We start from the raw sequence: 14,687 nt of genomic DNA, 5'->3' as shown, positions 1-14,687 counted from the left end.
CTTGTCGTGTTTTCCTACCCTTGCTATTTCTAGCAAAATACATGAGCAAACCTTCCTGCTTTAAATGACAAGTCCCTCAGTGTTTATAGAGGCCAAGATTCCTCCCCAGGACTGGGGTGGGAGAATCTATTTCCTATTTCACCCATGCTGGTTTCAGATGCGGTGTGATACTTTCACAGGAGTGCTGGGAGTAAAAATGGACGGTGTTGTTTGAACATCAATATTTTCTCTGGCTCCAGAAGGATGCAGATCTCCCTAAGCTATTTTTACACAAGGTCCATCGCTCCTATTGCTTCAGCAATGGTTTTATTTACCACAAGAATTTTCCTTAAACATATATTCTTACTTTTCTGAACAGTGGGTTCTCTGTTGCAGTTTCATTGCTTTGCATAGCAGAATCCTGTAGATTCTGTTGAAGTTAAAGACTGCGTTCTGTGAAAACCAAGCACATTTGGCGCCCAAATTATAACTCTGAATTACAGCTATTGCCCAAACAACTAAGTGTTGTTCTCACTGCCTGTATCAAACCTGGCTAGTCCAGCCTTGTTTTACTGATTCATTCAGGCATTTGCATCAGTGAGTCTGACATGGTAAATTTACACATGAGAAACCAGGAATTTCTAACCAACACCCATGCTGTTTAACTGGACTGGTTATTTTTAAATTAATGAAAAACAACTTATTAAAGTGATGGAGGCCAGTCAGAACTACAGCTTGGTTGTAGCCAAAATAACACGCTCTGATTTTCCCTGAGTTCTTCATAGAATCACCCAAGATTGCTGTTGTCAAATAAAGGACTGTTTCACTCTTTATTTGCACAAATCATGTACAATATTGTACATCACACTGATTCATCTGATAGTAAGACCAAAATACTCTTCCTATAGCACAGGTAGGCTGTGTGTCTCCAGTAGCACCCTCATATCTCCAGTAATAACCTCAGCTTGAGCTGCTTTAGAGACTGCAAAGAACTGCACTGATGAGAAATTGTCCTAGGTTACAATGTAAGATGTGCCCAAAGTATGTATTCTGTCACCATCTACATGAGCTGTTGAAGCTAGGTTGGGCAGTGATTCCCTTGCCCCCTCCCTCCAGACTATCTTCTGTTAATGGCCCATCAATGCCCTGCTGCATGACTCATAGATAACTCCCTCCAGGAGCTATCTCTGTTTAATGGGCAATCAAGGACCCATTACAAAACTGATAAAATGATATCAGCCCATTGTGAGATGCTCCGCCCAGGGGGAGGAGCCAAGCATTCCCACCTGGATATAATCTGGCATTTGGGACAGCACAGGCAGCTTTACCCACTGGATTCCCAGAGGACAAGAGCTACCAGACCTTTCTGCAAGAACACTGCTTCAACAAGACCACTTCATCTGGACTGCTACCACCACGGTTTCAGGTTGTATTCTGACTCTGTCAGTGATCTTTTGTATCATTGCATGTGGTTTTTTTTATTTTACCTTTTTTCCCTCTCCTATTAAATTGGTTTTTTTCTGACTTGGAGTCTCTCACTGGTTTTGCCTTCAAGCCAGCACAGAAATGCTCTCATGTACACAGAATTTACCATTTCACCTCTTCCACAGTTTTAAAACACTGGTTGTTTCACAAAATTAAGTTTTATAATTTTATACCAAAGTAAAACAGACTGTGCAGCAATTTTTGACTTGTACTGAAAAGCATAAGCATTTACCTTCCTTATGTAAGGACATAGACTAGGATTTTTTTATTGCTGATGAATTATTTCCCATTCTGATGAAGTGCAATACCTGCACATGTTCATCTTTTTGTTCGTCCCTACTGGGAGTGCTTCTAGCTGTCCATGTTGCATCTCAGGGTTGCACAGAGAGGATTACCTCCACCAAGCAGGTGACCAGCCACCTGTGTCACTCACAAACAGCCTCTGCTCAGCATCTCCATGTCTTCCAGAGTGATGGGAGGAAGAGGTGGCCTGTAATGGCTCCTCTCCATTACACATGCCCACAGGACCACTGAGGAAAAGACTCTCTCACACAATCTTTTTTCCTTTCTGAGCAAGAAAGCCCTACACATCTACTGCTTATCTCCCTTTTGTAGCAGTACAGCTCAGGCTGCTTTTCTGGGCTGTCTGTGGTTCTTACCAACACTGTTCCCACACCTGCCACCAGGACTCAGCTTTGTGCAGAGCAGGTGTCTGTTGCTGCATCTGCATGGGCAATGGCAAGGGCAGGCAGAGCAGCGATCTCCTGTTACTGAGCATGCTGCTCTGTGACCCCCAAACAGACACGCTCTTGTGCCCCTGGCCAAGTTCACTTCTCCAGCAAAACCACAAGGGATTTGTATTCACTTCAGCTGTACAAACATGGTGCAATGGAAGCAGAGCTCTTTATCTCCAGCACTGAACCTCTCTTCCCTTCCCATGTCACCGCCACTTAAAAAGCACTCACGAAAATGAGCAAATCCAACCTGCTAGATTGAGGTAGGGCTTTCAAATGAGAAGGGGCTATTGAACCAAGAACTTCAGGTGTACCCTGCCTGAAGAAAGCACCAGTGACAACAACTCTTCTGTAAGAGCTGTAGGGATGCAGAGGATGGAAGAAGGCAGGCATCAGGGAATAACTAGAAACCTGTCTTGCTATTGCTGCAGTATACATTGGCCATGGGGACAATAAAGCTCTCTATGAAATGACAGTCAGCCAAGGAATTTCAGAGGGCCAAAGCAGGGAGCACAAGATGCTGGGCATGTGAAAAGGGCTGTGCTCAGCTTTTCTGAAGTGGGCTGTCACAGGCAAGGTGAAGGCAAAGCACAGGGAGGATCTGCAGTTCTGCCCATCCCACAAGGGTTTGGCCTGTGCCTCCCTTTGCCAGTCATGTCATGCTCTGGGCATATGACACAATCTGTGCTTAACGGGTGACCCAGGAACTGGGCTCCCACATGCAGGGAAAGCTAAGCGGTCCCCCCTGTTCTCAGCTCCTGTCATCAGTGGTTCCAACATATTTTGGTACTCAGGGTGTCCCCTGATGCAGTGGTCCTGCTCTCCATTTGCCCTGCGGTAGCTGAACCCAACACCACACTCATTCTGGAGAGATTTAAGCCCAGAAGAGCTCAGCCTGTTGGCTGAAACCAGAGCAAAAGTCCATCTTCTCTCTCACTCTCTCTCCTGTCTAGATCAGAAACTAAAAAGGAAAAGTGGGGCATGCAGATGTACAGGGAATACATGGACCAAATGGGATGCGTTGCTCTTTCTGTCTTTCAACCAGGAAGAGACCTTGGGGATATCAACAAACAAATTCTGAGCTTGGTGTTCTTTGGTTTGTTGCTGAACTGCAAAACACAGCAATGTTCATAAGCTGGTGATTGCATTCCCAGTCACTGTGCACTGTCCCAAGCTCCCACTTCTCATACTGTGCGTTCTCCTCAGCCGTGCTGGTGTTTGAGGACAGAAGCTATGGATTTATGGAGAACAATTTGTTTAGCAAAGATGATGCGCAGCTGGCTCCCGTGTGTGTGGTGATGAACCCATCTGCACAGCGAAGATGTGAAATCAAGGTTCCCTGCAGTCACAAACCCCTTTGCCACTGGGCTTCAGAAAACACTTCATCACATGTATGGAGGTTCCCCAGGATCAGGTCACAGGGAATCATAATAACTGCTTTCATGTAAAGTGAGAAAATCACTTTGTTGTTACTTTTCTTGTACTACTTACCAACTTCCTCCCTGATCTTTGCAAGCTCGACTCCTAACTCCTTTATTTTCGCAAGGGCATTTTCATTCTGTTTAAGGAAAAAAAGAGAGAAATATGTATAGTACCCAAGTTTATCCCAGATAAGCAAATTCACATGTTCGTTTAGTAAAGCAGATTAGATTGATTCCTCATACTATTTTTTTTTTTAGGAGAGGGGAGTGGGATTATAATGAACTCATTCAGTTTTTAAATCAAGCTTAAGAGCTACAACTCACTGGCTACAAATTCCTTGTATGTCTACGAGTACATGTACACACGCTCACCTGCACACAGCAGTGCATAACACTCTATTTACTCCTATGTGTCTAAAAAGACATCTGTATTTTTTTATAATTTTGTGGTCAGCCTTCATACCATTTATGGCTGGACTGCATGTAAAGGATGGATTTGTTAAACTTTTTTCATCTATTTAATCCTGCATTTAACCACCTCCAATCATATTAATATGTTCACAGAGTCAAACTTACAGAGCAGATTGCTGTACTCACACCGTTCTATGCATGGTGAGCATTCCCATATAAACACCACTAATAACCTGATGTTCATGCCTATCTCCACATCTGTTTCTGTGATTTTATTTATTAGGGCACCTTTCCTTGACTAGTCTCAAAAGAAATCTGAATATTTAAGGAGTAAAACAGATGAATTGGCTAAAGGAAAATTAAAACATATTTACATGAGCAATGTTAAGGTGTGACTAACAAAATGCAAGGATTTTGACAGCAGATATCTGACTAGTGCTGTGCAAACTGGCAAACAAAATTCTTATTTCCATCCACTGGAGTCTGATTTAGTACAATAAATGCCAGCGTAGCAGTTCAATCATGTGGGCACTTTAAATTGGGATGTATCATGAATCATATTAGAAAGAAGACAAAGGAATGTACCCTGCTGGGAAGATCACTAATGATTAATAAAACTAGATCAGGTTACTATAAATATGTCCCAGGTTAGAAAAGGTCAAGAAACCTTTAAGGACACTACAGAAAAGTCGTATTTAAGAGAAAAAGCAGTACAGTTATAAATTGAATTAAAAGGAGTCCTGGAAACCAAATCTTTCCGTATTAAGCAAGCAAAGCTAATAAAAATCTAGGGCACAGACAGGATTAGTTTGGCTGCAAGATAGATAGCAGATAAGATAGCAAGTAAGTTCTATATTACAAAAATGAAAGTGGAAAAAACCCCAGCATTTCAGAACTTAATATTTCTGTGTATTTTTCCTGCACCTGACTTTTGACTCTGTTAAGAGAAGTAACACAACTTTATTTCTGGCAATACTAGAATAATAGAATCTGGAATTTGAATTGATCCTTTACATATTACCCTTTTGGGAGGATTTCCACAAGATCCAAAGGATACACTTTCCAGAAAGTTTGCTGTAAATGGAGTGATAAACTGAACTGATTTGAGAGCCTTGAAGGCTTGAGGAGACCAAGATGATCTTTCTTATTCTTATTCTTATTCTTATTCTTATTCTTATTCTTATTCTTATTCTTATTCTTATTCTTATTCTTATTCTTATTCTTATGCCCTGGGTCTCCAGGGCATCTTTCTTATTCAGTTATGGGAAGAAGGCAGGAATGCAAGGCCTGGCTCCTCTGGTGAGTCCTCCTGGCTCCATACCCTGCTGAGTAATGCACAGGGGGCTGTGTGCCAGGTCTGCAGAGTGTCCAGTCCTGACCAGCTGCATTAGGCTCAGAATAAAATTATGTGGCTTCCTGTGGACTTCTTTTATCCTAATTAGTCAAAAAGTTGTGGGGAAAAAAACCCCCCAAAAAAGTCCAGATAAATACAGCCTGATACATTAAAAAACCAGATCCCTTCACACAGTTTCCCAAACCAGCAGTCTTAGAGGAGTAAGGTTCCCCCTTTTGGAGAATACCATTGAATCTGCCCATATGGTCTGTTTAACCCACTGGAGTCATTCTAAGAAGTGCTCTTGACAGACTGCCAAGCTTGGTGCCCTTGAAGGCATGGGCACAGGGATATACTGGATGCAGGACTTGCAGATGGGAAGCACCCACTCAAATTACCAGCTCTCACTCTTTGAAACAAAAGCCACACAAAGCAAGGGAGCTCTGCACAAATCATTACCGGCACCTACAGATAAGCAGAACTCAGTGGGATTTTTACTATTCTCTTTATATAAAGAAAATTAAAAGCAAGGAAAAAACATATTCTTTTGGGAGAAAAAGTGTTTCAAATTTTGATCCCCCATAAGAAACACTACAGGCTCCACATTTTACATGATGTTTTATCTTACATAAGGTTTTTCCTACCCTTGAGGACACTTGGCAGTGGCATCCTCTCCAAAAATGAGGAGAATTGCCATGGTGGCAGCTTAAAAATGCTATCTATCCCATAACTCCAGCTTCAGTAAGGACACCAACCCACCAAGGCAGGGGGAGTGACATCTGCCTCCCACTGTGCTGAGACTGTGGTTTCCAGAGCAGAGCAGCCCCTGGGGCTACCTTGGGCAGACAGATCAGCACAACTCAGGTTCCTTCACTGTCATTTCACTGCTGTGCCAATACTTCTTGCATTGTGTTTTTGTTTTGGTCAAGGCTTCCTGTCTACTCTTCGGGAGCTCATACTTATGTTTCCTGGGAGATCAGATGTGCAAGGTTTCCCCTCAGTGCCAAGGCCTCTAGTAGTCCCTCTTTCTCAGAGGGTTCTTCTAGAGACCAACAGCACGAGCCCTTATCTTCCTCCTGTGGAAGAGGAGCGAGGCGCACTTTTGGCTGATCACCAAATCAGCCTCGCGGTTTCCTGGATGTGCAGTGAACTCACAAATCCCCAACACCTTCTGTAACTGCAACCTGCTTTGTCAGTGACATGCTAGGTTTGGACTGCCCATGTTCCTGCGACACTGTGAACACGACAGCAGTGCAAAACAAAAAAAGCCCCTGCTTGTTATCACCAGTGTGGCTCTGCAGATAACCAGCACTCCACTGTCCGTGTAGCCAGGGAATGCCAGCGCTAAGGCAACCAAACATTACAGTAGAGCAAAGCTGGATCTGACTTTGGAATGTAAAGCTATCACGTTCAGCGCTGAGATTCCTGTACATCCACTGTCAAAACATCAAACCAATGCAAAAATTCACAAGCACACGAGGAAAGCTTCCCCAAAGCAAATGGATAAGGAACCAAGTCCAGAGGATGTCCCATTGGGTTAATCAGTCTTCATTAATATTTATCTCAACAAAGTATTTGAAAGAGAAGACAGGGTAAGCTGCTGCCCTCCCAAGAGCTTTGTGTCCACTAAGGCTCAGCATACCAAAGGAGATTTGTGGAGATTCTCTACTAGGTCACCACTTGGAATTGAGCCATTGAGGGTGAGCATCCAAGGACCAAATCTTACTTAGGTTTAACAATACACTGATTGTACACACCTGTCTTCAGTAGGTGAAAATGTTAGAGACCCTGTAAGGAAAATGTGCAAATATCCCCCATTTCCAGTGCAGCAGTTAAATGGCAAGGAAGAAAAAAGTATTACTTTGATGTGATCTGGAATTGCTTTATTTTATGCCCAAAAAAGTGAAACCAAAACAGTGCGTTTTGCACAAATTAAAATGTTGCATTTGCTTTTCATGTACCTTTAATGAATGTTGGATCACATTGTTTTTTTAGAAAAATGATGACAAAGGTTTTCTGTTGGCTGCATCCCAAGAAATTACTCTGATAGTGAAGTAATTTTCATAAAATAAGATTACACTCATGATGGAGATGAAGAAAAACTTCTTCCTCATTTCTGAATTCTGCAACATAATGATTGTCTGGAATATGTCCCATCTCCTCAGACAGAAAGAAAAGTAGAAAAAACCAGGTAGAATTATATGTTTGCCCAGCTGCTCTGTTGAATAGAAGACACAGTAGCAACTCTTGTCCTATCATCAGCTGTATAGCATACAGGCCTCCCAATATTTCTCTTGTGAAAGGCTTGATGTTGGACAGCATTTCAGCAAGTGAAACAGACACTGAAAATGGCACATGTGAGTGAGTTCTCCATTCAACACAAAACACCCTGACGATGGACTGAGGCATAACCTGTATTGGTAGTCAGGCAGGTAGGCAGAGGTGTAGGAAGAAAGCAAGAATTTGTACAATTAGATAACAGTGGCCAAACTTAGCAGTGTAGCTCAGAAAAAAAAATCAGCTGAATTTAGAAATAACCACATGCAAGAACCTAGAAAAATAACTTGGTAAGGAGATGTCATAATATGGACATGAGGATGGGCAAGACGCTGGTGTTGTCCAAAGAGATTAAGAGAGGAAATAGAGAAATTAATAGAGGAAATAAGCTTGTGGGCAGACGCTGAACGGGGCACTGAGCAACTTCATCTCATTGAAGATGTCCCCGCTCATTGCAGTGGCCTTGGACTAGATGATCTTTAAAGGTCCCTTCCAATGCAAACTATTCTGTAATTCTGTGGTTCTATGAAAGGCTCTGCTTTAGTTACATGGAGCTTCAGAGGACAGGTAGACATCCTCAAGGAGACATCATCAGGGAGACAAGTCAAGATTTCACCTTGGACCAGGAATAAGGGATGAGGAAGCAGATTTGAGGTTTGTCTTAGACCCTCTCTCCTCTGAGAGCTACAACCTAACTGAGAGGCACTAATGAATTAGAAATACTAATTAAGTAAACCTCTGGGTGCTTTTTAACAATAGGTAGGTAATAGTAGGTCCATCATAGAAATGGAAATAGGTCAGATCAGGCAAGGAATGACAGAAAATTGCTCAGACCCACATAGGAAGTCAGCAGCAACTAGGAAGCAAACATGGAAGCCTGGAGTTACCTTCCCAAATTGACATGACTCTCTACCCTGCCAACTTACATGTTTGCTTATGTTCTAAGATCCAAATGTATGTACAGTGTCTCCACTGTACAAACACTTCTCAGTTCTCTAAAATATCAAATATCTCCAAATACTCTCTGCACACAGATGCTCTGTGGCACTTGTTATTAAAACTGCTCCAGAACAGCTCAGCTGTCTCCTATGCAGAGATTTAAAATCACTAAAAAAAAAAAAATCCCTGACCTGCAAACAGTGCTTAGTCACTGTTGTTCTGTATTCGGACTTCCCTGTGGCAAGGTGTTATATTATAATTGGAAAGAGAGTCATATACATTGGGAATTCTCTTGTACCAAAAAATATTTCTGATGATACTTGTAGAAGCAATAACTGAATCCCACTGTAGCTGATATTCAAAATTACCTACAGTCTTCCTTTAAAAAGAGGTGTTTTAACGCTGCTGTTCAATCATGCTAGTTGTCAGGTAATCCTTCCTCATAACACACTTCAGGTTAAATTTTCAAGCACTTAGATATTCCACAGTGACTGCGCTTTGCCAAGTTTTTTATTAACCCACACATTTCTTCTTAACCTGGTTAGTAGCATATCTCAAGTTATATTTGAACTATTATTAGGTAAATGGAAGATACTATCAGTTTTTCATTCAACAGAGTTATATGAATGTATCATAAAGCCAAATTATAACAGAATATACTGTACAAACATGTGTTTTTGCCAAGATATTTTTCTATTAAGCAAATTAAATACATATATGCATTCTTTCACTCTTCCGTACATAATACCCAGGCAAATTTCCAGAAGAATAATGGCAAAAGCTATGTGTTCAAAGTGTCCCACAACTTCTCTTGCACATGCTGTTTTCCTGCTGCATGTAGCTGTGTACTTACTTCTGCACTGACATTTCTTACATGACCCATTTTGGTGTCTAGAAAGGTGTTTGATTTAGATGCACACAAACATTAAAAAACCCAGATAATTTTGTCTTGTTTCACTTCTCCCAGACTGGAGGATCATTCCTCTGTTGGAGATGTAAAACTTTAGGACAGCTAGAGGCTGAATAATCTATCTTCAAAGTTTAAAGTTTCCTTTATAACTTGTACTCCACATGGCTATTAAAAACGTAAGAAAAGCAGAGCAAACCATCAAACCGACTGTTGCTACCGACGATGCCAGCACTCCCTCCTTGTTTCACGAGCATCCAGCCCTTCCATTTAGACTGCAGGACAAACTTATGTAAGGCACTGCAGTGCATGAGAAAGCGACACTTAGACCTGTCCCCGGCGAAGGAGAGATCAGCACACTGCAAACAAGCCGAGCATCGCTCCCCTCTCCGCCACCCGGGGAGCGCATCCGCCACCGACCCCAGCGAGAAGCATCAGCACAAGCTCTAACGCGGCTACCGTCCGTCCCTTTCCCTAAAGGATAATAGAAAAGAGGCAAAAGTACCGTCTCGTCCTCGCACAGGGAGTGGGGAAAACACGTGGAGCAGCATTTGCCCATGCTGGCAGGACAGCCACCCACCGGAGCGACACCCTCCGGACTGCGGCCAGCCCGGCCCGGAGCCTGAGGATGAGCCCCGGGCGGTGACACTGTCGGAGAGGGATGTCACGTCCCAGCTCGCCGAGACCGGCCAAGGGGACTTGTCATCCTGATGCCTCCGGGGGATGCCGGGGCCGGGGACGCGGCTCCGGGAGCGGGGAAGGGACGGTGCCGCGGGGCGGGAGGCTGCCGAGCCCGGCGGGTTCGCCCCCCGGCGAGCTCTGCCCGCTCCCCGCCCTGCCGCCGCACCGCTGCTCGCCCGCTGGACCCGGCCTCTCCCGAAAAAGGTTTCTCCGGCTGGCAAAGGCTTGCCCGCTGCAGGGCACGTCCAGCAGCGCCATCGCAGGGAAGTGCCGGGGCGGGCGGCTGCCGGGACGGGGCTGGAAACTTCGCAGCGACGGCCCCGGAGGCGCTGAAATCCGAGACGGAGCCCGGGCTCTCCGCCGGGGTGCCGCTGGCTTCTCTCTTCCGTGCCGCATCCGCCGGCACTGATGCCCGTAGTCCGCGTCCTGCGCACCCGCTCGGATGGCGCCTTTAAGCTGAGCGCGTCCCGGCTGGCGGCCGGCGCGGCCGTGTCCCGCAGCGCTCCCAGATCCACTCCCGGCTCTGCCGCGCTGGGCCCCGCACGGCTCACCCGCGGCTCTGCGCGGCTCTGCGCGGCTCTGCCGGCGCGCCCCCGGGGCGAGCGCAGCCCTGCGCGGCTCCGCGGGGCCCGGGAGCGGGCGCTGGCTGCCAGCGGCTCGCTCCAGGCTGCGACACCGGCCGCCAGTTCGTCCGCGGGCCGTGGGGAGTGTCCCCCCGCTCCCGGGTGTCCTCCAGCCTCCCGAGACGCTCTAATCTCCCTGAAAGGACTTTCCCTGAAACTGGTGATTTCAGTCGTGAGGACGATCAACACCCGCTGGACCTCGGCGACTCCTTGTAACGGCAAAACCACATCTCTGCAACCTACCCGGGAGACTTTTGTAATTCTCGAGGGCTGGCATAATTTTTTGGCTATGTATATACGTATATACATCACATAACCTAACCCTAACCTGCGTGTACACACCGTGTGCGGTGTATGTCCGGTCTGTGTCAGTTTGCCCATTGGGGATGCATTTTCTTGGCCAGACCCAGGACATGGAGCTGCAGCAGGCTCATTTCTCCTGGGCTGTTGCCTTTGGCATGATGTATTTTCCTCGAACAATTTACGTTAAAGACAATGCTGGGAAAAGAGTTCAGGGATTCACACCCAAGGCGGTATTTGTGCTGCATCCAGTGTTTAAACCTGAAAACTACTATTTTCCTGAAAATCAAATCACTAGCAAACATACAGAAAAGTGACATTGCCCTTACTGCTGAACAGCTCTGCCTTCTGGTGGGAAAGATGCTCAGGTCTGTGCTTCTCTGGATAGGAGTTTTTGTTTAAATGTATGTTCAACTGTGACTGGTGATGCACAAAGTGATTTTAAAAATAGTAGGAACCAAGAAGAATGTCCAACAAAACTGTGTTAAATTACATTTAAATTCTCAGGTAACTTTGGTTTGTGTCACCTTCTTATTCTCTCTCTTGCTCTTCCTCAGCCCTGCCAGGACGTCAACTACAGTTTTAGAATATCACAGTCAAGTAATTAAAAACAAACAAACCCCACAATATAGAAACCCCACCTAACAAACAAATAAACAAAAACTAAATCCAACCACCAAACCAAATTTGAAATCACACTCCAAATACATCTTCTAACATTTGTGTTCAAAACCTAACTTTCCTTACAGCAGCTGAAAATTAATTTGGTTGGCTACTGAACAGCCGCAGAGTAGAGGTAAAAAGAGACTTCCTTCTATGGTGAAATAATTTCATCCTCACTGTAGGAGCTTCTTTTTTTGCCACACAACCTGAAGTCTTTAATTTGAATCTTTTACAGTCCAAATCCTGGCCGGAAACTTTCCAACTGCCATAGAAAAAACCTACATAACCACTTGTAGGCAAATTACCATGGCCATTTCTCTGAGCTGGCTGTTAGAACTACAGTATTTAGATCCATGTCTGACTGTCAGGCAGAGAAAATAAACCCCGGTCATTATTTCTTTTGCTATGCTTTTAAAATGAAATACTGATCTTCTTCGACTGCTTTGCTAAGAATGGGGGATTTACTGCTTGCAATGATTATAAATCTAAGGTAAAGATTAGCTAGTAAGGTCTATGCATGACTTTAGTGCTACTTAAGCACTAAACTGGAAGAGAAGATACTAAAGTGAAACTTAAATTAAGCAGAAATCGTCTGTTATCCTTCTGGCAGGGGTGAATTGAGGTCCCAGAGGCTGATTTAGGATTGAGAAGGGATAAAGATGTGCTTGGGAGAGTTGCTGAGCTCTTTGGTCAGCTGAGATCCTTTTGGAGAAAGTGAGACCAATCTCAGTTTGAAATAAACCTCATCTTTCAGGTCACGGTGTGTGGCATTAAGGTGAAAAACCACCACAGTTAAGAAAGAAATGGAAAATAGAAACTTTTAAAGAACAGTTCCTCAGTCAAACTCACAAACGAGGATGATGATGATGAAAGAATTTAGGAGAGGGGTCTGTGGTGGCAGCATTCTGACAGGTAGGTTACTATGTGGAGGACTTCAAACACACACCTCAAGGCAGCAGTGCCTCAGGAATTAAGGATATAGAAAGGGAAATGAACATAACTGAGACGTGAACAAAACACTCAGCAAAGCAGGCACAGCAGAGGAGAGGACAGCCCCTACACCCAAATTCTATGAGACCTGGCACTTTAAACAGCAGGTTAAAAACAAGGTTTTAAAATTATTGAATCTTATTTTTAAGCTGCTAGAATCATCTGCCTGATTTCGGTGGCATGTGGCACTTGGATCAAGTACTGAGAGGAATAATATTTTAAGAACACCTTGTTAAGCACAACAGAGCACCAAAGGCAGATAGATCCACACCAGTGCAGACTGTTGCCACCAAAAGAATTGATATTTTTAGATAGGGGTAACATCTAACTCCCACCTACTGGGGACCAAGTGACCATGTGGTGCCAACCACAACATTGATCATCAGGCCGGGAAAGACTGGGAGTTTCTGAAGAAGTGTTAAGAGGGGAGGAGGTCTTTGGGGGAAGAGGACAAGGAGTTGCAGTAAATGGAACTATTGGGCAGAGTGGAGATCATGAATAGAGCTGTTCAAAGATCAGTCCTGGGGGCAAGTTATGGCGTTCACTTTTGACCCTGGTCAAATATTGGTGTGCTAATGTGATGCTGGGATGCACTGTCCGTCAAGGGGCGAGTTATAACACCATGCTTGTCAAGCTGGATGCTATTTAGGGCTACAGGAGTGGCCATGATAAGAAGTATAGAATACTGAGCAGTCCAAGGTCCCAATCACAGGGACAAATAACGGGAAGTTCAAGTAGAAGATGGAAACTCATCAGCTGAAAATAACAGCAAAAACCTGTGTTACTTATCCAGTGAATAAAAACGATGTTTACTGTACAGATCTGAATAAAGGAAATAAAAATTTAGGCTCTAGGAAACACTAAGAGGAAAGTTTAAATGCTTTAAGAAAAGCCCCAGAGAGATTTCACCTGAAACCTCACACAGTTCTGGCCCCCCATGTTTGGGAGATAGCAGTTCTGAGGCAGGGAATATATAGCCCACACCACTGGAGGGGTGCCATGTAAATACACATCTGCTTCTTCTAAGAAAACAACAGTAAAGTTGGAAAATTACAGTTTTCTATAAGTATAGGGAGAATACTAAGAGAGGCAGAAGTAATTCAAGGTCAAAAAATGTATTTGCATAAGGATAAAAGGGTGTGAACTTGGGCATACCTCAGTCACAGGAGATTCTGAAACAGTCCTCTAGTAAAACAGAGGAAAATAGAATGACTTTCAAGCTGAAAATGGATCATTTTACGGAGGAAGATATAGGATTTGGCAACGGGGGGGGTCTGGATTTGATGACCTGGAATGAACTTTGCTAGCCTTTCCTATCCATGCAATCCTGCTTGTCTGTGCATTGTCATGAATATATTGCTATGGATTTTGCTGATGGTCCACACCCAGAATGTGAATGTGCCTCTGCCAAACAGCTTTGCATGGAGCTCTGTCCCAACAGATCTGGCTCACATTTCCCTTCAAGGCAGAATGAAGAAGTCTGTGGATAAGACAGAGATCAACATGGGCTGGGAAAATCTGCACTGCTAGTTAAAAATCCATTCTTCATAAAGGTTATGGTTTTGTTTCATTACTGGAAAGAGAAAATACTGGAAAGAGATAAGGTCACAAAGAAAGGTGTTCCTTATGTATAGGATTAGCAACAAATATAAGAAGAAAGAAGTCTTATAAAACCAGATTTTAAAACATAAAAGTAATTGCCCAAAACAAGCGACTTAATGGGGTATCTTTTACAATATTTATTGACTTCAGTGGAAACACAATGTGGTTAGCACCTGACAGGGTAAGGCTCCTAGGTAATTAAAGGCCAAGGAGGATACCTACATGTTCCTAAATGTCCCAGAGGAGTGACTTAATCTATAAACAACTTATTCTAATGGTTAGGAGGCACCATGGGCAGCAATTTTTTCCCTACAGTGACAGAATCAATGCTTTCCTCCACGA

The 14,687-nt window shown here is 44.0% G+C and overlaps 1 protein-coding gene across 3 annotated transcripts in view; it reads right to left on the bottom strand.

Moving 5' to 3' along the window:
• MTUS2 (microtubule associated scaffold protein 2) overlaps window positions 1–14,687 on the bottom strand; it is a 273,696-nt gene that overhangs the window by 21,305 nt on the left and 237,704 nt on the right. For all 3 annotated transcript variants that reach the window (XM_040057241.2, XM_040057243.2, XM_058419555.1), the window contains one exon: window positions 3,690–3,756. In XM_040057241.2, the coding sequence (XP_039913175.1) occupies window positions 3,690–3,756 (67 nt within the window). The remainder of the gene's footprint in view (window positions 1–3,689; window positions 3,757–14,687) is intronic.

The sequence above is a fragment of the Hirundo rustica genome, chromosome 2 (assembly GCF_015227805.2).
Source record: "Hirundo rustica isolate bHirRus1 chromosome 2, bHirRus1.pri.v3, whole genome shotgun sequence".
Taxonomy (NCBI): Eukaryota; Metazoa; Chordata; class Aves; order Passeriformes; family Hirundinidae; genus Hirundo; species Hirundo rustica.
This window is presented reverse-complemented; position numbering and strand designations above follow the sequence as displayed.